Genomic DNA, 26,199 nt, shown 5'->3' on the forward strand with positions numbered 1-26,199 from the left:
TAGCCTCACAAGAGGCCGCTATATCAGGGTCCCTTCAGCAGAATCTTGCTGGCATGTGCATTAGTATCTAGGTTTGGTGGCTGATGATGGGATGTATTCCCGGATGGGGTAATCTCTGGGTAGTGACCAAGGCAACTCTTATAAAAGGACAGCACTGAATTGAGGCTGGTTTACAGTTCAGAGGTTCAGTCCATTATCAACCTGGCAGGATGCATGGCAGTGTCTAGGCAGACACAGTACTGAAGAATGAACTGAGAGTTCTACATCTAAATCTGAGAGGAGCCAGCAGGAGACTCCAGTGTCTCACACTGGGTAGCATATCTTTAGCACAGATATTACTTCAGAGCCCCACCTCCACAGTGACACACCTCCCTCAACATAATCACACCTCTAATAGTACCACCCCTTGGGCCAAGCATATTCAAACCACCACAGAGAGATACAGTATGGACAGAAATGTGGCCAGTTTTAAGTTTAAGGAAGACCACAGGAACACAAAAACAGATAAACCTAGAAATGTGAAACAGGAAATTTTATATTAAATCAGTACAGAGAAGCCTGAAGCCATTGTATGATAGGAAGGATAAATGATAATCTTAAGCCTATAATAAGCCATTTGTCATCTGCTTTGAAAGACTCATGCCTATGTTGCTACAAAATAGGTTTAGTGAAGATTTTCTTTTGTAACAAGGGTTCTGTTTTTCTTCATTCTTTTCTTGTTTGCAGACCTAGACTGAAAATTTCCTCTACATCTGATTCTATTGCACAGTAGGGTGACTATACTTAACAATAAGGTATTGTCTATTTCAAAGCAGTTACAGGAGATCCTCCACAATGCAATAAATGTTCCAGGTGATAGGGACAATTATCTCAATTGTTACACAATGTGTATATGTATCAAAACAGCACACTGGATTTCATAAATATGTATAGTAGTTTTAAGTCAATTATGAGTAAGTACTGGAAGAAGTCAAATATTTTTATTGGATTTTTAAAATATCTACGCAGGACTATCAGTAGCTATTTCGTGGCTAGTATTGTATTTGGATGCAGAGCACTGTTGGGCCCTGTGTTCAATGCCATCATCAGAAAAACAAAATTTTTAACAATATAAATAGCTATCCTGGAACTCAGAGGGGGTCCACCCACGAGGCAGACCCAGGAAGAAACAAGAGAAAGCAAAGAAATAAAACACACTCTTCAAAGTCTTTTCCTGCTTGAACACACATTCCTTAGGTTATTAGCCTAAACAATCAGAGGCAGCCCAGACAACACATGCCTTTAAGTACAGATCGAGGATATTTGAAATGCGGGAGTAAATTCTTCATCCGGCTTTTGTTGTTGTGTTCCCTAAACTCTTTGTCACATATTACAGGGAGAAATTTTAGAAGTCTGCTTAAATTTGGGAATAATATTGAACATTTCTTTTTAAGAGAAGAAAAATGGATTTTGTGTGATGTCCATGAGAATGTTATATGATGTATGTATAGATGGACATGTTTGTCTCTTCTACAATGTCAGAGTTTATTAATGACACATTCTCAAGTTATCTGGGTTTCATTGGTTTACTGTTAAGTCAGGATAGATGGAGTTGACTTGGAAATAGAAGAAAGCAGACATGCAACTCCGACGACTGACGAGCTGCAGTCTCCTCAAGGGTGTAAGGTCGGCCTGTGCACATGTGGCCCAGGGGGTTTGGGGTTTCAGAGGATAGAAAATCAGGGACTTTGGGAATGGATAATCATCTGCAGGTCATTTGCCCTGCAGTCTCAGAATGGTAGACACCAGCAGGTTTGCTATGTGAAATTCCTTACCAGAAACTTCCACGGGTGTTGTGGATCCAGAACATTTCAGTCCACCTGTGGCTTTTAGGCCATTGACCCATTTAAGTAAATAGTTCCTTAAAGAAACAGAACCAAGAGGATGGAATGTATGTATGTAAGCTTGTATGACAATTTATTAAGTGAGCTTTAAATAGTAACAATGGTCAAACCACTCCTGAGATGCTGAGACCCTGATTTTTGATGCTAGGGGATGGGTGCTTCAACAGTTAGAAGAGTTCCAAAATAGATGTATTTCACTGGAGTGGTGGTGACCAGTAGTCATTCAACCTGCAAGGTAGGGTTCATCAGTAGTCCGAGTCTGGCATGAGGAGTTCAAAGGTTCTTGGAGAGGCGCCGGCCGCTTCTCCTCAAGGGAAGATTGGAAATACTGGTTCTGCAATCAGCAAGAAAACAGCAGCAGCAGCAGCAGCAGCAGCAGCAGCAGCAGCAGCAGCAGCAGCAGCAATGGGGTAATCGGTTCTGCATAAAGTTGGAAGGCCAAGCAAGCCAAAGGCAAAATAAAGTCCTTCTGAAATACTCTCATTAACATGGGATGCTGCCAGAAGGGGCTGCCCATAATCAGGGTGGACTTTCCCACTTCAGTTGAGGCAATCAGGACAATTCTTCACATGAGACTCCATACCCAGATTACTCTTAATTTGTGGCGAGTTGACATTAAAACTGACCATGATAATACAGGACCACGAAAGCTGCAGAGGACTAATTGCAAAAGGACCAATAGCAGGGCAGATGAATAGCCAATAAGGCAGGTCATGTTAGCAGTGACAAGTGAGCCAAGCTGAGGTCCCTGAGCAGTTTCCTGCCTGTTAGTCTGTTTGTCATTAGCTGAGCGGTTAGATGACAGAGAGGCCACCTCCAATGTGGTCCAAGTGTCCTCTTCTTTGTAGAGTTGAGGTAATGGTGCAGTCTTCCTCAGTCTGCAATGTTTGGTAAGTCCTCAGGCCTGGTTCCTCTGACACAATTTAATAGCCCCACATGCTCATACTATCTCTAGTTTGAAAAAGTTGATAGGGAGGCACCTTTCCTGCCTTTAGAAGTAAGTTATTTATTGCTCTGTGCCCTCCAGGCGATGCTGGACAGATGGACAGTGCTCTGCACCCCCTCAAGCAATGTTTTTAATTTTAAAAGTTTGTCTGTCAAGTTGATCATCTACTTGCTCTGTCCATTTAACTTGGCCTTGAATAGTTCCATGCTGTTTCTGAAAGGTAACTTTTTCTCAAAGGAAAATGAGTCACCAACACAAAGGGCATGACAATACTATGCGCTTGGTTCTGTTGGTGCTTTCCAACAAGGAGTTTTAAACAGCCTCCAAGCTGTAGAAGCAAATCTAGAATATAGATACATTTTTTCCCCCAAAGACACCGATTTATAGGACCCACCACTCACTTTAGTAAGTTTATGAACGTTTGCCAGTTTTAACTAATACTTCATTTATTTGAAGATTATAAATTTTAATATTAGATTATTAAAATTAGTAATAATAGAAGTATAAGATTCTATTTTCTCTTTTTAATGTTGCCAGCCTGGTCATTAAATGATTGGTACCCCTGACCTTGAGAGGAAGATGGCCCTTGTGTGTATCTGTCACTTGCGCATACTAATCATTTTTCAAATGTCTCCTTTGGAGACAAATACGAAGAATGAACAGAGATCATTGTTTCTCTCCAGTGAAGTACTGGCAGGTCAGCATAAACCCATTTTTCTCTTGTAGGGCTGTGTTCCCATTGTCAAGAATGTGCCCTGTATGTAAGAGACACTTAATTAGCAAATTCTGAAGTTCAGCGGAAATAACTTAATAACTGCCCCTATTCTGCCAAGCGTTAAAAGCTCAATTACAGAAAAGAGAATCCACAAATTTTACCTGTTCTGTCATGTTCACACCCAAAGCTGAGGAGGTGTGAGAACACAGATGTGCTTAGCCTCGATGATGGTCTTGACAATTAGTGAATGGTTCCAAACATTGGTTTGGAACTTCATAGTCAGTTTTTCTAGATGTACACACTTTTTCATCTAAGAATTTCTCAAAGGAAATAAGATTTTTTTAAAAAATGGTGTTTTGAAGAATTGTGTACATGAGGACTTCATCTAAATCTCTGCCACCTCAGGCTCTCCTCCTAATTCTTCCCTGACCCCAACTCATGATCTGTCTTTAAATCACTGTCTCACATACACACATGCACATGCACACATATGTTGTGTACACACACTCACACATAACAAGCTCAGAACTTTCTTGTTTGTTATTGTTGTTGTGTATTTTCTTTTTATAAAAGCATATGTTCTGGGTCATCACCAAAAGAGATCACAGCCTCTTTTGAGTTTAGATTTCATTCTTTTTACTTAGTCTCTGATTATATGTGACAGTATCTCAGAGACATGTAGAGCTTGTTTCATGGTTCCTTGTGAAGTTATACAAGTTCTTAATTTAAAATAACACTTAGTTTTATTTACTACCCACTTGTTACAGAGTTTTTCCATTGAGTATTATATTCCCAGGTTGTTTACATGTTCATTCTTGTGTGTGTGGAGGAGGGATTGCACATGTGTGCAGGTGCTCATGGAGGTTAGAAAAGGGGTCAGATCTTTAGAGGCTAGAGTTACAGATAGTTATGGGCTTCCTGCTATGAATACTCAGGTTCTCTGCAAGAACAGTGAGCATCCATAACTGCTGAACCATCTCTTCAATCTCTCAGTTAAACTTTTCATAGCATACATATCTGAATTTCCCCTCTAAAAACTACCTACAAAAGTTAACTATATTACAATAATCCAGTCTTATTTAGGGTTTCCAATGCTGCGAGGAGAAACTATGACCAAGTCAGCTCTTATAAGGAAAAACATTTAACTGGGGCTGGCTTACAGACTCAGAGGTTCAGTCTATTACCATCAAGGTGGGAAGCATGGCAGCCTCCAGGCAGGCATGACACTGGCAGAGCCAAGAGTTCTACATCTTGATCTGAAGGCAGATAGGAGAAAACTGACCATTTTCCCAGGCAGCCAGGAGGAGGGTCTCAAAGTCCAACCCCACAGTGACACACTTCCTCCCCCAAGGCCACACCTACTCCAACAAGGCCACACCTCCTAACAGTGCCACTCCCTGGGCCAACCATATTCAAACTACCCCAAACCCCTAAAATGGAAACTCAGTATTTAACCAACATCTTAGAGATTATATTCACATTTTTTGTAAAATAAACAAAACCTAATAGGTTTACATATGACATACAGTTTTTAACCTTGGTCCCTTTAAATAGTTGGTGCATTCTTGTGTCTTTTTCACTGCCTACACATATTTCTATTCATACATACTACAGCTTATTTTGCCATCTAGATGACTTCTCAATCTCCTAAAAAGCAGAAGCAGAAGCAGAGAGTTTATGTAGGGATGTAAAACAGGCAGGTGTCCAAAGCAAGAGGGAGAAGGGGGAAGGATGGAAAACCAATGTGATGGACATCCTTGACTGCTTCTCAGTGTGACTGATTGCTTCCTGCTTCAGTCTATCCTCTGCGGCCCTACATAAACTGTGTCTCCGGCAGTCAGATGGATGATGGCACCTATAACTTTCAATCATGCTTGTTCTGAGGTCTGCCCTTTGGACATCATGTCTGTGCTTCCCTGTACTCAAACATGATGAAGAGAATCCCACAACCACTCAAGGGCCTCTTGCAGGGGTAATTACCAAGAAGATGCTTGGCACAAGAGTCAGGTATGAAAAAAGATCTGTAGTGATATTTAAGAGGTGTCTATACTATACTTAGAATTTTAATATTAAAATATTGTTTACCTAAAATTACAAATAATATATAATTTAAATAAGGTCACACCCCTTGAGATGATGATGTGTCGCTTTGAGGTCAATATACTAACAAAAAGTCCAGTACTAAGGTGGAGACATCTCCTCCTGTGTTGTTGGACAAGGGAGTTCAAGAGACCCACTCAAACATGAGCTGTTGCCACTGCCCCTTTGTTGCCTTCCAGAATTGGGGAGTAATGCCCTATTGCTGAAGACACCATGCACTTCAAACATAGAACTTGGGCATACGAAGCTGGAACTGACTCGAAAACCTCATAGTGTCTGAAGGTGATATTCAAGCTGTCAAAGGAGAAAGACAACCAGTAGTGTAGTCTTACTCAGTCTGTGTATCATCACAACTGGGCCAGTAAGATATCCACAGTGGTAGAACAATGGCACTTTTATCATGGAGATAATCACCAACTGTCTAATTAGACTTAGAGGCCCACTCAGCAGGAGGGAAGTCATGCTTGGCACTGCAAACCTGCTTAGACACCTCCTTGTGGCTGAGAAGTCTTAAATCCTAGAGGAGAATCTACCTTTACCAACATAGTGTCTGTTTACTAAACCAATAGAAAATCTTTTTTCTAAATACCTACCCTGGTACCCACAGATATAAGTATGTTCTCACTTATCAAAGAAGCTCCTTTTTTAAATTTTTTTTTTTTTTTTTGCAACAGATGGAGACTATAACATAAATACAGACGTAATGGAAGTGCAGATAACAAATGACTACGGGGTACCCTAACCCCAACGGATAGATGTGCAATGCAAGCTCTAAACTCAGAGCTTAGGAAAACCCATGCAAGGGGCTGTAGAAAGACTGTAAAGCCAGATGCCCAGAATACCCTTTGATTAGATTGTGCCCCCTAGACATAATAGGGGAAAGCCATCCATCCATCCATCAGGTCTCAGCAATATGATTGTCTGAACAAGACCAATGTCAGAAAAGCAATACCAGTTGACATACCAATCCAGACAGGCCAAATTCCACATGATTCCACCCCTAGAGGAAGAGCTATAGGAGGTCAGTGGCTTCTGAGGGAGGGAGAATGGGTTCTCTTCAGGGACAAACTCCCACACAGCTTGTCCCATTTCAAGTGGCCAGTCCTAGACACATACACATCCAAGCCAAGCTAAAGAGACTCGGAAGGATACATACATACATATGCGTATGTGCGTGTGTGTATGTATATGTATATAAACACACACACATCTGTCAACCTATACACATAAAAACACGGATACACAATTTTCTATGTGGGGTCTCTCTGAGTCTGGTCCATGCAGGAGAGTGTGTGGGTCACAGAAGCAACAGAGCTTCTTGGACAGGGTCCCTTCGGGCCTTCATCCTCAGCCAGGAGGTGGAGGTGATCCTCAGAAGTCTGTGCACCTTCCCCGCCAGGGGAAGTGCTTCCAGGGAGGGCTCTGACCCTAGGACTCCGTGTGATCACCATTTTCTATCTGGGTCTCTCTGAGTCAGGTGTGCACCTCGCTGGCTACAGAAACAACAGAGCTTCTAGGACAGGGTCCCTTCCGGCCTTCATCCTCAGCCGGGAAGCTTATTCTTATCTCTTGTATTCTAAATACTCTTGGCAAAAAGAAGTCTCTGTTCCCAGTCGAATCATATTTATAACCATCAGAGACCTGGTCCATTTAAGTTGAAGGTGAGACGAGAAAAGTATGTTTATTTCTTATTTGTACTTTGTTCATTTTATTTGGTTTAGTTTTGCTTTTTTTGTTTTGTTTTGTTTGTGGAAAACCAAAACACTGTTGCTCAGGACGTCTTCAAACACTTATTCCTCCTGTCTTGACCTTCTGAATGCTGGGATTACTGAAGTGTGCAACCATTCCCAACTGCCAATTTTTAACATTTTTCCTCTGAAGGCCTTAATGAGTTTGTACTATCCAGGACTAGACTAAAGGTGTCTTGAGTGGTTATTTGAGACATCTTTGACCCCCTAAAGACATTATAATATATTTTTAAAACTTTAGTATCATGTGTATGTTTTGCCTATATACATGTCTATGTGTTGTATGTATTTCTGGTGCCTGTGAAAGCCAGAAAAGGGCATAAATTGTTGTGAGCTGTCATGTGGGTGCTGGGACTCAGACCTGGATCCTCTGGAAGGGCAACCAGCACTCTTAGCCAACTCTCTTGCTTCATAAGAGTTTGTTTTATTCATAGCTCATTTGTAGACATTTAAATGATAATTCTGTCTGGTCTCACTAAGCATCCATCAATCTTAAGCACTGCTTCATCCACTGCTGTTTATTTCTTTGGACCCCATCCCACTTACTCCATCAGACTGTCTGCCCACCACAGTGCCATGCCTTAGAAAGGCTCACAACAGGGAAGTCGGGCTATCAAACGATGTTTCTGTGTTTCTAAAGAGTAGGCTCACAAGTTTGGAACTGGCTACTCACAATTCTCTGTGCTAATTTACTGCAAAATGTTTGGTTCCATCATGGAGATGGTCTCCTTAGTTCAAGAATACTTTTCAAGAAAAATGAAACCCTCAAAATGAAATAGGAAAAAAAATGTGCATACCTTTTGACCTCTAGCGCTGATGAATGTAGCAAAGAGCACAGCTGCTGAGCAGAGGATAAAATGATGGCTGCTAATTACCACAAAGCATAATGTGGCTGTCTGTGCTTGTAAGCAAGGACTTTGAATAGGCCTTTCTTGAATTTGTTTAGAAGGCTTCTCTGGAAATTCTTTGCAGTGTGTAATTTTCTAAATAAGCACAGAATAGACATTTTATAATAGTGTAAATGCCAGGCAGTCGTTTAAAGATACCCTGCTATTAATTCCACTTAAATCCTTCCCTCCCATCCTTGTGAGAGAGATAAATACTGAATGGAACCATGGTGGCCAAGGTAAGGGTAGGCAGTGCCACAGGTCTGAGTTTGCTGGGCCGCTCTCTTGACTGAAGCCCCTCAGGGAGTGTTGCTGTTGTTATGTCAGGAGATAGTCCAACATCATCTCACTTGTTCTGTTTTATCTGTTTTTGTATTTGACATGGTAGAAGCAATATCGGGAGAAAGTTGCTAAGAAATAGGATATGCAAGTGGGTGAAGTATAAGCAAAGGATGTAAGTGAAGCTGTTTATTTGGGATTTGGAAGGAACAAGCACACAGAAGACACAGGAAGGGAAGGAGGGAGCTAGTGGTTGTGTTTGAATTTATCTGCATGGGAATCCAGGTCTCTCCACTGCTTAGCTTATGGCTTCTGTCTGGAGTCAGCATGGGTTCTCCCTCTGGGATCTTAGGCAGCATGCAGAAGCAAGCCCTGGGTCCTGAACGTCACTGTCACGGAGGTTTCTGGTCTTCACCTTCTTGGCCTCTTAGATTTGACACACCTGATCTGTCTTTGTAGACTGTAAACTCTGGATAGCAGGTGCTCGTGGAGATGGGTTCCTTGATACGCCCTGGCTGTTCAAACAATCTTCTCTAGTACAGTGCTGATGGCTGGACTGATCGCAGGTTCATGGGCGAATTCAGACAAGGCTTTCGTATCATGTTTTATTTTGGCTGCCCAGTCTTCCCCACGTTTACTCTGTTTTCTTAGCTCTAACTTTAGAAACCTCCTGAGATTGCATTACTTAAGGAATCATCTCTGCTAGCATATTATACCACATAAGATCAAAAGCTTGAATTTTTAAAATTCATTTACTTATTTATTGTGTGTGTTTGGCCTGTACCATGTGTGTGCCTGATGTTAACAGAGGTCAAAAGAAGGCATTTCATTCTCTGGACCTGGAATTGCAGATGGTTGTGAGCCACAATATGGGTACTGGGCAGCAACCCTGCATAATCTGCAGAAGCAATAAGTGCTCTGACCCATGACTCTCCAGCCCCTTAATTGCTCTTTTTGATCATCCCATCTAATGGAAAGTAGGTTATATTTTTCTTTAAGTGCATTAAAAGAAAACAATTTGGGAGTAGTTCATATTTAAGACAAACCCATCATAGACAGAGTATAAATTTCATCTTATACTATTTGGTGCTTCCTAAAAAAAAGGTATGCTTTGCAATTTAACATAATATAAGGCATCTTTGTAAGAGTAAATAAAGAAGTCTATACTGGAACATACTAATCATGGTTAGAAATTTTAATCTTCAGGGAATTCCCTTTGGCCATTGAATAGCATTGTGCAACTGGCATGCTTTAGTAAAATTAAAATAAACATCATGTTGTATTCATTAAAATTATTACTTTAAATATGAACTCATTAAGTCATCTATGGGGAAGAAAGCTGGAGATAGTATCATGGTTCTATGATGATGTACCTTGTGAACAAAAGTGTTTATAACATATTACATTCTACTTGCGATAATTGCTGATAGCGAAGCCTAGTGCCTGCAGAAAGCTGTGGGGACATGAGAGGGCTCCTGTTATAAGGCTTAAGCTCATCTCTAGTGGGCTGCCACAGGAGCTCCTGTAGAGCTAGGGGGCATTCATTAGAGATAAAAGTCCTGTGTCCATACAAAGACCTTCCACTGTGGCCTGCTATATTAACTTTCTGTGTACACATCTCTCAGTGGCTGACCCTAGACAGACTGTGTCACTAAGGTGAGGGATAGAGGGCTGGAGTCAGCTGAAGGTGGACAGTTGGGGCAGTGTTAGGAGATATTTCAAGAATCCTTTTGTGTCTCTAGCCTAAGTGTTATATTAAAGGAACACAGGGTGGTAGTGACACCAGGTGGCGTGGATCTTCAGCAACATGCCCAGGTGACACCTCAGAATGAGGAGTGTCCATCTCCAGAAGAAGTCAGTGGTGGAAAGTATAAACTGAGGAAAACTCTGTAAGGAAATAGAATTGAGGAATGTGGATGCAATGCGGAGATCTAAGGGACTCTGTGAAGTGCAGTGAGCTAGGGCATCCAGGGCAGAGGTACACGGAGAATCATTCTTCAAACAAACAAACAAACAAAAAATCAACTTGCAAAGTAAGGCTATCATGTTCCTGAAATAACTTTCAGGCTAATAAAAAAAAAAAAAAATCCTTAGTTAACCCTTAAAATTCATTATTGCAAGAAATTTTCCATGCTTTCTTTTTTCTTTCACTTTCTTTTTTCTTATCCAGAATGGAAGTAGCTATGTCCTTCCTCACGTTGTCCCTAAGTAGTTATGGAACCTTTAGAAGCTATGAAACCACAAGTATTTTAACTGCTCAAATCTCGTTGCATGAAACCCTGCCTTATAGCTTGAGGGAAAAAAGAAAGATATAGCTAAATAAATGAAAATTAATGCTAACCGCTACTACTGATGTACTAGACCTCAAGTTCATTCAAGCACAGCGGTATTAAAGTGTGAGACTTTTCTAATGAACACCAGTAGTTTTCCCTTGTGAACCTGCTCAGTTACTGGGAGAAGCAAGGTGTAGACTCGTGGCTTTGTCTAGGGGTGGTAAGGGTACAAGGCTTTTGGGTTTTTTTTTAATGTAGGTGAGTGCACTTCAGACACCAGAAGAGGGCATTAGATCCCATTACAGATGGTTGTGAGCCACCATATGGTTGCTGGGAATTGAACTCAGGACTTCTGCAATAACAATCTGTGTTCTTAACTGCTGAGTCATCTCTCCAGCCCCACAGATCAATTTTTTTAACACTGTGTAAAATATAATTTTTAGTTCTTCAGGATTCCACACAGACATCTAAGTAGCCTGAAATGGCTTTAAATTTCCTTGGCTTTGCTTTGCTTTAAAGAACGTGGGCTTTTGGGGGAGACGATTGGGCTTGAACACCTACTCCATTGTGTACAACCTGAGACAATTTTAGTTGTGGTGCATTTTGTTCCTGTGAAGTTAGTTGGTCTTGCTCTTGACTTCAGCACATTCTCATTCTGCCTAAGCTTTCCAAGTGTTGGGGTTACCCATGTGAACCACCATGCCAAGTTTCTGGAAAAGCTTTGGGAGCCTATTTCTTGACTTGGGAAGAACAGCTGTTAACAACTTAGTGGCATGCCACAATCTATGCACAGTACGTAGTATGCTGCCTGCCAGTGGTCAGGCATTCCCAAATTCTTGCTTTTATGATTTTATAATTAGCCATGCACATACAAGGCAAAGAACCACCTGGAAGAAAAGAACGGAGGATTTTAACACTTGTAATTGGTTCTCATCCCCTTAAGTGTTGGAAGAATACTGAATAGGCTGAAGACAGTATGGTAACTAAGACATAGCTTTTATTGTCTTAAAGCACTTCTACTTCCTGGCCTGGAGAGTGAGGTGCTACTGTCTTGTGATGAGTTTATTGATTTGGTGATCTGTTTGGGTTTACTCCACAAGGTAATCTGTAGTAAGCCTTTAGTTCTACTTGCCATAAAGAGGATAATAAAGCACAGACAAGTTAATAGTCAACGTTAAAGGATGTAACATATGCCCACATGGCATATTGGCACAGGGTCATAAGAAGTGAAACTGGCCTCAATGATCCACTTCTACCTCAGGTACCTCACAGAAGGAAAGCAAGTTAGAAAAGGATTCAGGACTAGCACAGCAGAGCCATGAGACTAGCCTGAGGGTGCGGTCCTTAGAGCAGTAACATAGTTCCACAACAATGGAATGACCACTCTGATTCTAAGCCAACCTGATATCCTAATAATGACCCTGAATCAAAACTTGGATGTAAATGTAATGCTACAACACCCAGCCCACCCTGCAGAAGCATAAATAGGCAAGGCTGTGAGATAGTCCCAAGTCTCTGTAATCTATTTTCTTTGTCACCTGATCTTCAACTTTGATAGCATTTTTCTGATAAACCTGGGAAGCCCATCAGTCTGAGGCTGGGAAAAACCATAGCTTGAACTCAGTCTCAGAGCTTATCCTGATTTTTCAGTCTAGAAGTCTGACCCAGCTTTGCTACCCTCAAGGTCTAGATCATCTCTTGGGTCCCACTGTGTCCCAGATTTTGGTACTGGTCTATAACCATGCTTTCTGATGCTTTGCCATCCCATGAGCCCTCTATAAGGCCAGGGTGTCTTAGCTTCTGTTTGATCTTATACCCAGGAAAGAGGAAAGAAGGGAAAATAGCCACTAGTCTCAGAATATGCATGCCACGCAATCAACCTCCTTAATTTATCTATCTCCTGAATATGCATGTATTGCCAATAGAGAACAGATACTTATCTGTGAATTTTCAGAAGCACCAAAAGGTGAAAGATGGCTAAATGAATGTTATCTTTAGTGGCTGAGTGAACTCAAGGAGGAAAAATGGTTGGATAAACAGGACAATGCTTTCAACATTCCCTGCAGCCATGAATAGTTGCTAAGGCTGAAGTGTATATTCTCTAGTTATTTTTCCATCTCAAACATTGTACCACTGGGAAATACATCATTATTGCTTAATTGAAATGGATATTCAGGGTAAGGAGGATGTTTCTATGATTTTGCTTTTTCCCACCCAAATCAATGAATTGTGTGTGTCCTGTTTTCAGATTGTTGCCTGTCGTAAGGTTGAAACGCATATTTCATTCATATATCTTTGCTTTTCTTCCCTCAGTGCTTTCAAAAAGAATAGCTTTTCTTTTCTAGTTTAGAATTGGGTGGATGTGGCTGAGAGCTATCACAGTCATTGAGAATACTATCAAGCAGCTTTGTTATGAAGAACCAAAGGGAAGAAATCGTTATTGCAACAGTGTTTGGATGGTGTCTTTGTACTTAAGGGAGAAAGACACTGTCATTTCTTACTGTTTTTCTTCCCATCCCTTTTTAGACAAAACCTGTTGCATTTGCAGTTCGGACCAATGTCAGGTACAGCGCAGCCCAGGAGGATGATGTTCCGGTGCCTGGCATGGCCATCTCCTTCGAGGCAAAAGATTTTCTGCATGTTAAAGAAGTAAGGAGAATTTGTTTCCTGCCGTGTGATTTTTCACCTTCAGCTCTCACTTCTTAGTGTTGTGAAATAGACTTAGTTCTAGCTGCAGTTGTATAACCCACAGCTAAATTGGTGGCTCAGAACCTTTTCTGATATAAATAAACTTCAATGTAGAAAGGAGTCAGAGGCTCCTAGCAGGATTGCCAGGGCCCCTTTGGGCTTTGTGCCCCAGAAATTAGGAACTATTTTGCTGAGTGATCCAATTTTACGTGTGCCCTGCCTTTTATCTCTCAATGATTTACCTTGATTGACTACTGGTGATGTTTTTCCTCACGACTGAAGTCAGAGTCATATAAGGAAGAGGCTTTTTAGTTTCTTTTCTTTTCTTTTCTTCTTTTATTTTTTTTAATGAAACAAGATTTCATTGTGTGGCGCAGGCTGACCTAGAAGCTTTTCTGTGGCCCTGGCTCTAAAACTCACTATATAGCCCAGCCTGGCCTCAAATTTGCTACAGCTCCCCACTACCCACCTTCCCTCCACCTCATTCACCTGGGTGTTGGGATTCCAGTTGTGAACTTTCATGCCTGCCTCCCTGGAAGGGTTCGGTTGTGTCTTTCTACCAGAGAAGCATCAGTTCTGCAGCAGAATGGAACGGTGGGAAATAGAGCAAGTGAGACAGGAAGCTGATGCCAATAAAATGTCTGTTACCCTAAACAGACAAGGACACTCTTTAAATTAGAAAAATTCACCTTTAATTACATTTTGTTTGGTGTCCACATGTCACATGTGTGCTCTGTGGGACATGATAATTTTTCCTAGAATTCACTTTTTTTTTTTTTTTTTGGACCTGAGGGAATTTAGAGTTGGAGACGTTCACACAGGGAGAGTATGAAAATTAACTGGCCCGTGCACTAACTGATGCAAGTGAAGGAAGCTAGAGAGCTCACAACTGCAGCAACTCTTAGACAGAGATGTGAAAAAAATAGATGCAAAACAAGGAAATTAAAGTGTTTAGAATTGAAGGTGAGCATCCACAGGAACAGATGAACATCCAACAGAAAGTTAAACTAATATAGAGACTTTTCTTGATGCTAATACTTTGAGCAGAATTATTCTGTACAATGGAAAGAAAAATCATGAGCATTTTATAAAATGCTTGATCATAGATTTAATTGAGGAAAATAAAATTATATCCTGAAGATTCAAAATAAATATTTACCTGCAAGATAAGCTATCAGCAAAACATGAGAAGAACCACATGTGAATGCTGTACTTATTAAACTGCAGAGGTACTTTTTGCTGATAACAGAATAGTTCAAGTATATTTCAGTATTCCTCTTCAATATTAATACTTTGAATTCAGTTTCATAAGGAAAAGAGCTCTGTAAGACTTCCTACCTCCTGATGGCCTCCTGCTAGCGATATTAATCTTCGGATGTTGACCAAATTATTACATATCTCAGCTTAGACCTAAATGCAGCACTGGAAAAGGAAAAACAAGGAGATGTAGTCTTTATTGGACTGCTGACTGGCCACACCAAGCTGGGCACACACTTTTCTGAGCTGAACCCATAAACCCAAAGGCGTCTTGAATTTTGGTATATCAGATGTATGCTTCTAACTGCCATGTTTTTCTCCCGTGAAAACAGTTGATGTAGAAGACGTCAATTCAGATGTTTAAACCTCTTGAACTGATTCTAATACTTTGGATTTTGTGTGTAGAAATTTAATAATGACTGGTGGATAGGACGGCTGGTTAAAGAAGGCTGTGAAATCGGATTTATTCCAAGCCCAGTCAAACTAGAGAACATGAGGCTACAGCACGAACAGAGAGCCAAGCAAGGGAAATTCTATTCCAGGTATGAACAACAACAACAAAAAACTGTTTATATAAAAATGCAGATAATGCCCTCGTGGCTGTCCTGTTGCTTGCTGAGTACTGTGATCCTTAGTGTATATTGAGCAGATGCTGATGCTGTTCATAGATAGCATCACAGATCCTTTTAAAAAACACTTCATTCCAGCTTCTGATTCTCATTGAGAGGGGATCAATTAATTATTATCATTAATAAAATAGCTATGGTTACAAAGCATTACATTTTGCCTTCAGCACAGAGGAGACTCTGAAATCCTAAACATTTGCTGAGCATGGGCAAGCAGCAACCACAGTGACTAATCCCAGTGTCTGTCTGTAGCTGCCCAGTGTGCCTGGCAGATGCTTGAGGAATATCAGTCTCAGGTGTCACTGACAAATAGCAGCTCCCGTGGTCTCTTAGTTTCATTTTCACTTGAGAGATCTAATTTTCAATTCTACCGACTGTTAAGCACAGAAAAAGACACCATGTATGAAGCAAAAATTGCTTTCATGAATAGCAGTTAGCTGAAGTTATGCAATAAGCTAGATCTATTACTCTGATTACACCTTCCTAGGAGGCTTACTCTTGGCTTCCCTTCAGCAAGACATTCATTAAGAGGGCTTCTCAACCCAGGAGGTGACCTTCATACTAAAGCGTAGATAGTCAAGGTGAAGAATGCAGTGTGCTTCTCACATGGAAGAAGGAGAAAGGTGGCGAAGACTTTATCTTCCTGTGGGTGGCTGAGCTTCATTTTCAGTCTTACTCCATTACAACTTGCTTGTTTGTATAATGTCAACTCCATTGTTACTGCTAATATTTTAATGTTAGGAAGTATTTGTCACCTACTGTCACCAGATGAGTGAAACTGAATGGCTGTTGCCTCATTAAAACCAGAACTTGATCACTGTCACACACCTACTGTCTTGCAATTTATTCTACAGAGCTGGGTTGCTTCCTCTTTGAACAGTATATTGTTTCTTTGACTTTCATGATTTTATTTCATTGCATCTGTCTACCAAATTTTTGTCTAGGTATACCTAAGTACATTCACTCTCTTCCATATGTATTTACATTTGCCTTTCAACACTTTTGTATATTTTGTAAGGACATAATCACAGTCAGTGTGTATGTCTATCTGTATAGACATACACACACACACACACACACACACACACACACACGTGACATACATATTTCAGAAGGCTGAATTTTGTGTAAATATCCAGATATATTTATTTGTGATATAGATACACACACACACACACACACACACACACACACACACACATATATATATATATATATATATATATATATATNATATATATATATATATATATATATATATATATATATACACACACACACACACAAATTTCAAAGACTGACAAAAATTAGGGGCTAGAGGATGACTCTACAGTTAAGTAATGTCATGGTGCTCTTCCAGAGAACCCAGGTTCAGTTCCCAATACCCACATGGAGTCTAACACTTGCCTGTAACCTTAGTTCCGGGGATCAGATGCCCTCTTCAGGCCTCCATAGACATTGCACACAGGTGGTACATTTACCCATATGTAGGCAAAACACTCATGTATAATAATAAAAATGTTTAAAGAGACTAACAAACATCAAAGGCATTAATACCAGAGCACAGTTCAAGAACTTGGCATGTGGATGTGTCATGTCTGCCTCTGAATGTTTTAGGTATTAGCAGCATCTGTCACGATTTTACACAACACAGTATACTGCCTATTAAAATTCATAAATCAGAAGAGCCAACCTGTGCTTGAACTAAAGTTAGGCTTTGGAGTTTAGGGGGCATACAAAGAAAAGATAAAAGCTGCGGGAAGGAGGTGCTTGGCCTTAGCAACAAGCATCCTCACGTATTTCCCAAAAGTGATTCTGTAAGCTCCACTTTTTATTAGCTGTATACAGGCCTTCATGTCCTTGGTGGGTGAGAGGAAGGATTTAAACTTCTAGGGAGACGCAGAGCTCACCTGCTGGTTGTTTAGTAAACTGATTGTCCTTGGCTTTGTGTATTAAAATGCTAGAAGAGTAGGACAAAGATTAAACCAGCGAGGGCAGGACTTTTGACTGCACACCAGTATTTAGCTAGGGCATCAGTGCCTCTTGAGGCACACACACCGTCCATGGGTCTTCCTTATAGAATCTGGATCATCCATGATAAGATGCACAGGGCAGTGCAGTTATACTGCTTGAATTCCATGACATTCATAATCTGATAGTGTGTTTCTGGGTTTTATGTGTTAAGGGACGACATGCATTCCTTAACCCTGGTGAACCACCCATTCTATCAGCTCCAACATTTCTCAAACACGCAAGCATATGCTCCATCACACTTGAGTCTGCTAATTGAGAAGGATTTTTAAACTTTGATTTTTTAAATTTTTTTACATTTAAAATTAGCATACAGTATATTAGATGTCATTATGACACTTTCTTACAAAGCATGATTTAGTGGATTCTCCTTTGCCCCGTTCAGAAGTGTTGAATAATCTTCACAGCTTAACCAAGTGGAGCCCTCCTTGTGAAGCTTGTTTGGAAAAATGTTCACGATTGTCTTCTGGTTAATTCATATTGTAATCTGTGTTTAAGTTTATTCCTGTGTCTTAAAGATTGGTAAATTGGGATACTGCTTTGTCCCAATTGTTTATCTTTTGCAGGTTGCCATGAAAGCTGTACTTTTAATCTTAAGCTACTAAAAATAATCAAGCTATTCCAAAGGAACTGGATCTAAGTGAGGACACGTGAATTTTAGGTGTTAGCATTGAGGCCATATTCTTTACCTCCACATCCTCAAAATGTAAGGGCAAAACATGGCTTTCCTGTCTGGCTACCTCAGATCTGCACATGGAACTTGAGAGCCAGAGAAATTACCCTAGCTCGTTCCCATCCTCTCAGGAGCATAAAGGAAATTAAACCCTAAATTTCAAAACAGAAACTATCATAAGACTGTTTCAAGTACCACAGGAGTCTCCACTGGTTAATGACTGTTTGTTTCCTTTAAACAAATACACATTTTTTAAAAGTTCAATAAAAACATAATTTATTAATTATAACATTTACCAGCAGCACAATGTGTTTGTATCTGAAACAACTGTTGCATTTAATCTGAATTTTTGGTTTACTTCAGTAAACCAGGAGGAAATTCGTCATCCAGTTTGGGAGACATAGTACCCAGTTCCAGAAAATCGACACCTCCATCATCTGGTGAGTAGTCATCAGTGCATTTGCCATGCATTTGCCTTTCGTGCTTCCCCAGACTTCTTTAGTTGCATGAATTTACAAACCTGGAAATGTGGAAATTTATCAGATATAAAAAGGATCCCATGAAATTAGGGGATATACGGACAATATTTCCTGGTATTGAATATCAAACAAGAAAGTCGCCTGTGTTTGCTCTAAGTTTTTATAGAAGTAGCAGTAGTAATTTAATTGCTAACCCTAGTCTTTGCTGTGACATGTGGTCAAGGACAGCAAAGCTTTATGTGAATTTCAACATCAGGGTATTTTACTGTAATTTGTCTAATAAATCTGGCAGCTTTACATCATGTGCAAACTTGAAGTTCTATATGCACTTACTGGAAGTTGACACCTTTTATCAAGTAAACAAAAGTACATATACTTTTAAGTGATCACAATCTGGACATAAAAATTATGTTAATTTTGGATCTATATTGGTTGGAAAAACTATACACATATAACTGGCAGCAATTTAAAGCCACTGAAAAAACTTAAGCAAACTAGTCTGCTCAGAGTAGACACCAAAGACCTTGCAGTGTTGATGAAGTGCACACATCTGCCGTGAAGGAGGAGCAATTGGGAATCCCTGTATGCACAAGGGAAGGAACATGTGAAAGGGTAGGGATTCCTCTTTAGCCCTTACGGATACCCTAACTGCCTAAAAGGTCATCTTAGAATGGTCTGGAAGACTGTGGGGGGCCCTAGCCTGAAAGAAGGTTACATCAGATTGTAATAAAACCCCTTATCTGCTGGAGATAAGACAAGTTCTTCTATGTCCTCTAATGGTAAGGCAACCTTGATTTGTGTTAAGGAAATGCTGAAAAATTCCTGTACACTGGGGAACCATTAAGTGCACATGTAACATGATGGCATGAAGATGAGCTTAAAACTTCACTGGAGTATTTAAAAGATACAAGACTTGGGAATAACTTCCCTAAATGCTAAGACTAGAAAGCACTGAGATTGATTGGCCTGGAGGAAAGAAAGAAACATATGTAATATACAACATCAGAATATCTTGACTCTAATGAGTTTCTTATCAGTAGCTCAATGGATCTAAAAAGAATCTTCAGAAAATCCTTGGGATTCTAAGTCTCCTACGAAGAATAACTAACTGCTCCATAGCAAGCATGAACTGGCCTGCAAGAATAATTTTCATGTTTTGCCTACCAGAGGTTCTAACTTTAATTCCCAACTCACTGCTAGACCATGGAGTAATTTCCAATCCCTGTATATGTAATGTGCATGCACAACACATACCTCAGACTTCACCTGTGCTTAGACCTCACCCCTGAACTTGACTTGACCCAAGCTCTAAGAGTAACCTAAAATACATTCCTAAGGCTTTCTAAATAATAAGGTATGAGGCAGGAAGATGATAGTGAAAAATTACAAAATAAATTTAAATCCTGTGGAAGTACTTTTCCCGAGTAATGCTGATGCTTGCCTAGGTAAGGGTATTCACCTGTGATTAACGTGGGTAGCGTCTCTTACCAAAAGCACCATCTGAGGTAGGTCAATGAACAGAAAACTAAAAGAGTTGAAAACCTTGTTGATTAAATATGCTCTGAACACTGTATTTAGAATTGCTTCAGAATGAACACAGACACTTCTAGACCTAAAGCAAAAAGTCACCAAGCACTTTGCTGGAAAGAGATTTTGAGCCTGTGCTGTTGAGATGCAGGTGAATTTCCATCTGGAATTCAGGCTCTGTGTGGGTAACTGAACATCTCACCCTTGTCTGGGCTAGACTTGTCTGCATTCCCATTCTTTATAAATTTGCAGGTAAATTCCTTTCATTAAGAATTTCCTTTTAAAATAAATCTATCTGATGACCACAGCTAATGAGATTCAGCAGGTAAATCCTAAACTCCATTTCAGAAGTGTCATCATGCTGGAGGCCTCTGAACTCTGGCATTCTAGCCTCAGTTCCAATAAAGTTCTTGGAGAGTGGCTTGGCTCAGATGTGGCTCTTCATAAACCCAGTGAAAGGTTGGAAGGATAAAGTATATGGGAATATGCCACCAGAAGGGAAAGAGACTTGATATTGGTTAAGAGCTATTATTTTATAATAGTAACCTAGATTCCCACCTTCGTGTCCGGAAGTTGTTAACAGTGTACTTCCTTGTTAAAGAGCACCATAAAGAAATCCTTCTACGTGAACAAAGCTGTAGTGTGGTATAAATGTCTAGATTGGTTCCAAACACCTGAAATTTTATAACTGTGGCATTTTTCCACAGACCAAGCTCTGAACCTTTAATTAGTATGCATACACTAGACCAAAAGAAAGTCCCTTACTCATAAACTACCAGAGCTTCAAGACTGTGCTGGCTAGCCAGAGGTTCGCCCCTTCACAGACTTCTGAAATAATCAAACAAACAAACAAAAAATTAAACAGGAAGTCCACCACACTCTGGTCTGAAACTGCACAATACTGTGCTGTGTACCAAATGATCTTGGGTGCTTTGAAAAGGCCAGGAGAGGCAACTATAAGCCTCACTTTAAGTTGTGTTTCAGGGTAGCTGATCCTAAACACCAAACTGTTACTCTAACTAGTTCTTTGTTCTTTAAATCAGTGCATTGTGGTAACTGTTCAGGAGTTAACATGTTGTGTGCAAGGCCTTATAAGGTGGGTGCATTTCCTTTTCTAATGCTTGACCTACTCTCAACCATAAAGTAATTATCTAGTAAGCTCAGTTCTGATACTGTTCTAAACCTTGAATCTGAGCACATGACCAATGGGGAAGTAAAAGGAACGGAAAGAGCACATCTAGATGGTGAAAGCATCTCACCTACAAGGTGGCATGGTGCAGCCATGGGCACAATTCTAAGACAGGTGCCATGGGGCCACAGCTTGGCACTGCTGGACTTCTGCCAAGAATAAGCCCCTTGCATTCTGTGGGTTCAGCCTCTGAATCTTAAAAACACAGGTGGATTTGAGTTGATCTTAGAAACTCCCTACCTGACTCTGTAGTTGATTAAAATTCCACAGCAATTTCATATAGAAAGTTTTCAGAACCTTGAAAATGAAATTATGTATCTTTTTTTTCTATTTACTGGGTTTAGAGCTATATTTTCAGGTCAAAGCACTTCAGAAGTGAAAACATTCCAAGCACCAAACCTGGACTCATGAGGAAACAAGAGGCCTGTTCTCTGGGGCTCTTGGCCTCTGCCTCAGAGGCTTGGAAACTACCCAAATCCTAACTGACTTTGATAGAACGATTTTGTTAATCTGGTATTTCCTACCAGTCATCAATCAGGCTATCTGAGGACACACATTCTACCTTGAAGTCACTTCAGTCCTGTGTGTCCCGGAACACCCTAACAATCATTTATGACTTCGTTGGTATATTGTCGATCAAGGACTTTCTATTCTCCTTTCCTTAAATGTCTGTTATAATTTCAATGAAACTTTTTAACTGGTCCCTGTTGTCCTTACATGAAATCAGAAAAAAAATGAGAAGATTGAAACCTATCATATTAAATGTTTCCAAAGTACCTAAGAGCTGGGGTTTGACCTTGTACCAAGGCCAAGTGCTTTGTAAATTACATTTATAATCTAATCTGGAGAATATTAATGTTTGAAGCAAGTACAAAGTATTTCTCTGAAAGCTCTCAAGAGATCTTGCACTGACTTGTGCAAGCAGCTGTCACAAGGGTATCTTTCAGTCTTGTTAGATTTGACTGCATTACATCCTTAACATGTCTTACATATTTTACTCTGTGTAACAGACTGTACACTCATGATAAATCTTCTGCAGTGGTTATTCTATTTGCTTTTGTTTTATTTTCTTTATAACCTGCTTTTCCTCTCCTATCCACCTGATGACTTTTGAATTGTTTGTCTGTATATAGCTATAGACATAGATGCTACTGGCTTAGATGCAGAAGAGAATGATATTCCAGCAAACCACCGCTCCCCTAAGCCCAGTGCAAACAGTGTAACGTCACCCCACTCCAAAGAGAAAAGAATGCCCTTCTTTAAGAAGGTAACCCCAACTTCCCAGCTCCTGTTGTTCACTTGCTCCACCGCACTGCGTCACACTTCTGGTCCTGTTATGTCTGCGTCCTTTGACAAGTCAATAACATGCATGCTCTGTTATTCTTTGTTTCTTTTCCATGCTGCTGTAGCAAAGCAGAAGCAGAAGTCGGTAAGTTGACATTGACGTGCCCGTGTTTCTCCTGCCAACGGCATCATTAGCATCAATCCACTTGGTTTTATTAAGTACAGTCATCCTGGTCCTAAGACAGTCCATCAATAACTAACTGAATCCATGTATCTTACAGCAACTAAATGCAGTGGGTGACCTGTTGAAATGCCATTACAGTAATTATCCTTTTTGATGGAATGATACATGCTACTTCAGTTCTTTTCCACTGAGCCATCTCTCCAGCCCGGGACTTTGTTTAAATACTCAAGGATGTCCAGGCCTGGCTGGCTGGCCAGCACACCTCAGTTGTACATGTGTACATATTTTTATTGTCTGCTTTTCTTTTTTCCAGAAACATAAATTATAATCAAGCACATTAAAGCAGTTACTGGATATTTCTTTATGATATCCAGGTACATTGCTTGTGTTTAAAAAAAAAAATAAAGAGGTCATTCAATTTTTAATTCAGTCAGTATTTAAACTTCTAATCCATTAGGTGCAAAATCTGCAGATGAACAAGACCAGTGGAAAACTGCAGGCTTGTTTGGCGGTTTACTGTGAGTTTTTCCTGTCATCATGTATAAACACACTCCCAGTGTTCTTGCCTTCTCCATCAGTCAGATGGCAGCTTCACACCTATCAGACAATGGGGTTGCTGGCCACATGAAGAGCCTTTGCCATTGGCCAGCCAGGATGCCACATACCACTGCTGTACCCTGACCGGAAACTCCAGGGAAATCCCAAGAGTTCTTTATTCAAGTTTTCTCTCAGTGTTTTTCATTGTTTAATAACAGTATATTTTAAATATTGTCCCCCATTTCCACTTTTTTTCTCCTCCTTTGACCCAACACCTTCCATCTTCCACATCCACTATGCTTTAGACTCATAATCCCTAATGTTACCATGCATTGCACAAGAGTGGATATTTTTTAAATTATGTATAAAGTAAAATCTATCCTGCCCTAGACTTTCAGCAAATTACCTTTATACAAACATGTGTGCACGTGCGTGCACAGAGAGAAAGAGAGAGAGAGAGAGAGAGAGAGAGAGAGAGAGAGAGAGAGAGAGAGAGACCTGGATTGCTCTGTAAAGTTTAACAATAAGTTGCCTTACTCGGAAGAATGGGCTTTTTTTATTTCTTTTTAAATAATCATTAAAGTGAGAACTCCAGGCACAATTTTAAACACCTGAACTTTTGTGTTGATACAGAAACCCCTAACATGATGATCTTTCACAAGAGTGGGCCACCTCTCTGGTCCATCCTTGTCATCCCAACTGAAACTTGCAGCTAGGTAGCCTCAGGTGCCCACATTGCAGATGCTTCTTAGAATTCAACACTGCTCAGCCAGACTTCACCAAGTAACAGCATCAGTCTGATCATGCTCATCAGAGAGTACTTTGCAGTTTACCATCCTGCCAATTTGAAAACATTAATCAGGTTTATCCTAAGGTTTCCTCTAAGGAATCAAACAAAAATGGCTTAGACAAAAAGGACAGATAAAAATGCTGTCATTAGTAATACAGCACAAAGTATCAATATTCCATCAAATAAGGTAATTTCCCTTGTTAACCCTGCTGACAGGGAAGCTGCCTGACGGTCAGCATGGGTTACCCTTTGCTAGTGGCTGTCACAGGCTGAAGTAATTAAAGTCCTATCTTATCTTAATAGTTACTGCAATTTATAACCCTACACAATGATAAAAGGGTGAAGGAGTCGTACTGTAGTATCAAAAGGTTATATATGACTTCTAGGTATTTTCAGTATAAACCCAAGTGATGTGAAATGTAATCACTTAACAAATATGCATATGATGCCTGCGGCACTGTTGCTCATTCTTCTTGTGTTCCTTACTCTGTGATAACATAGGATGCAGAACAAGAGAGCCGGCTGTGTGAGTCCACACCAGCTGTCTTCTGTGTTTTAGGTTGCTTTTATGGTACTGCTTGTCTGCTTGTCTGGCTTTTGGGATCTTACTGTACTGTGTTTGTCTGGTTTTTTTTTTATTTCACTCAAATATGCATTTTACCTTTATTATGGCTATTAAAGGGAAATTTTGAGTGCTAGGGAAAATGTTAAGCAGTAAAAGGTGAATATCCCTTTTACAGTAATATATTTTTTCTTTTATATGGTCTAAAACTACAGGTATGGTTGACACCGTTGAATTTGATGTGTGTCTAGATAGCCTATAAGCAACAGAAATATCAAAATGCAGCAAGTTTGTGATTGGTGACTTTAAGCAACAGTCAAGTGCTTTTCAGTGACACAATGATGTTAATATTACATGGACCTCAGTTGGTCAAATCCCTAAATTTTCATAAAAAAGCTTTCCTTTGTTAGATGTGACACTTATGGTGCTCCTTAAGGGAGGCTGAGCCTTCAGAGCTCATGCATATGAGAATGATTGGCTTCTTCATCAAGTGTATACAACCCCTTTCCCCTGTCCTTATGCATCAAAAGGGGCATTTCCACATTACTTTACAACTACCCGGTACAAGAGCTTGTTTACATTTCAACAAGCTAACTGTGTTATCTGAGTTTCAAGTTTTCAATGGAAGAAATCAAGCTGACTTGTGATCGTTTTAGAAACAGCAATAAAATTTGGCTCATGCCCTAGTCTTCTTTAAAGTGTAACAACTTACCTACTGAATGGCGTGCATCAATTATGGAACAGGAACTCACTGATGTGTGCTTCAGAAACAGATTAGATATGCAAGGCAGTCAAATGATGACAAATTGTTCATCTTCCTTCCAATACACATAAATCTTGATCTGAGAACTTGATAAATGTCAAAAAACAGAGGCCCCAGATCCCAAGGCATTAATCATGAAGCTGTGACCACTGGTAATGGCTGCTGTTGTGGAGCCTGTGTGCAAGCCATTTTCTGCTTCCTAGTAATCTCAGTAGCATGCCAAGCATTTGGCAGTTAGAGACACATGCTTAAAAGTGAGGTTGTTTACGGGTAAGGCCAACATATCACAGGCAAAGGAAACAGGGATTTATCTTTCTTTTCATAATCCTTTCAACTCTTCAGAAAACCCAAGTGTACTTGAAGAGCAACTCATCAGTGTATATATAGTCAAGCCTATGGCACCCAGTCTGCACTGGGCATGTTTCTGTTTGTTCTACCAATGAGTTCAGTGCAAGGAGACCAGAGACTATTGAGTAATTTAAACTTAGGAAAATAAACATGCTGATTTTTCTTTGGGTTTAGTAACAGGCAATTATGAACGTACTTGTTTGAAAATTCAGTGTCTTGTATATTACAAAGTTCAGAAAAGAGGACCTTATACATAAAGTACTTCTGCCTTTGAGAAATCTAAAAATGTCTCATTTCTCTGCAGACAGAGCACACTCCTCCTTATGATGTGGTACCTTCCATGCGACCAGTGGTGCTGGTGGGCCCGTCTCTGAAGGGGTATGAGGTAAGTTTGGGGTGCCACTCTCTGTAGCACACTTGGCCTACAACT

At 40.2% G+C, this 26,199-nt stretch overlaps 1 protein-coding gene across 7 annotated transcripts in view; it reads left to right on the plus strand.

Annotated features, from left to right (window-relative positions):
* Cacnb2 (calcium voltage-gated channel auxiliary subunit beta 2) overlaps positions 1 to 26,199 on the plus strand; it is a 355,154-nt gene that overhangs the window by 310,983 nt on the left and 17,972 nt on the right. For 5 of the 7 annotated variants that reach the window (XR_003843439.1, XM_021193405.2, XM_029536013.1 and 2 more), the window contains 5 exons: positions 13,358 to 13,480; positions 15,182 to 15,318; positions 18,470 to 18,546; positions 22,435 to 22,568; positions 26,074 to 26,154. Coding sequence is in view for 6 of the 7 variants with exons in the window: in XM_021193405.2 (XP_021049064.1) it covers positions 13,358 to 13,480; positions 15,182 to 15,318; positions 18,470 to 18,546; positions 22,435 to 22,568; positions 26,074 to 26,154 (552 nt within the window). In the remaining variant the exon portion in view is untranslated. Of the gene's footprint in view, positions 1 to 13,357; positions 13,481 to 15,181; positions 15,319 to 18,469; positions 18,547 to 22,434; positions 22,569 to 22,710; positions 22,731 to 26,073; positions 26,155 to 26,199 lie in introns of all 7 variants that reach the window. The other 2 variants (XM_029536012.1, XM_021193415.2) reach the window with 1 other exon arrangement.

Source organism: Mus pahari, chromosome 3 (assembly GCF_900095145.1).
Source record: "Mus pahari chromosome 3, PAHARI_EIJ_v1.1, whole genome shotgun sequence".
Taxonomy (NCBI): domain Eukaryota; kingdom Metazoa; phylum Chordata; class Mammalia; order Rodentia; family Muridae; genus Mus; species Mus pahari.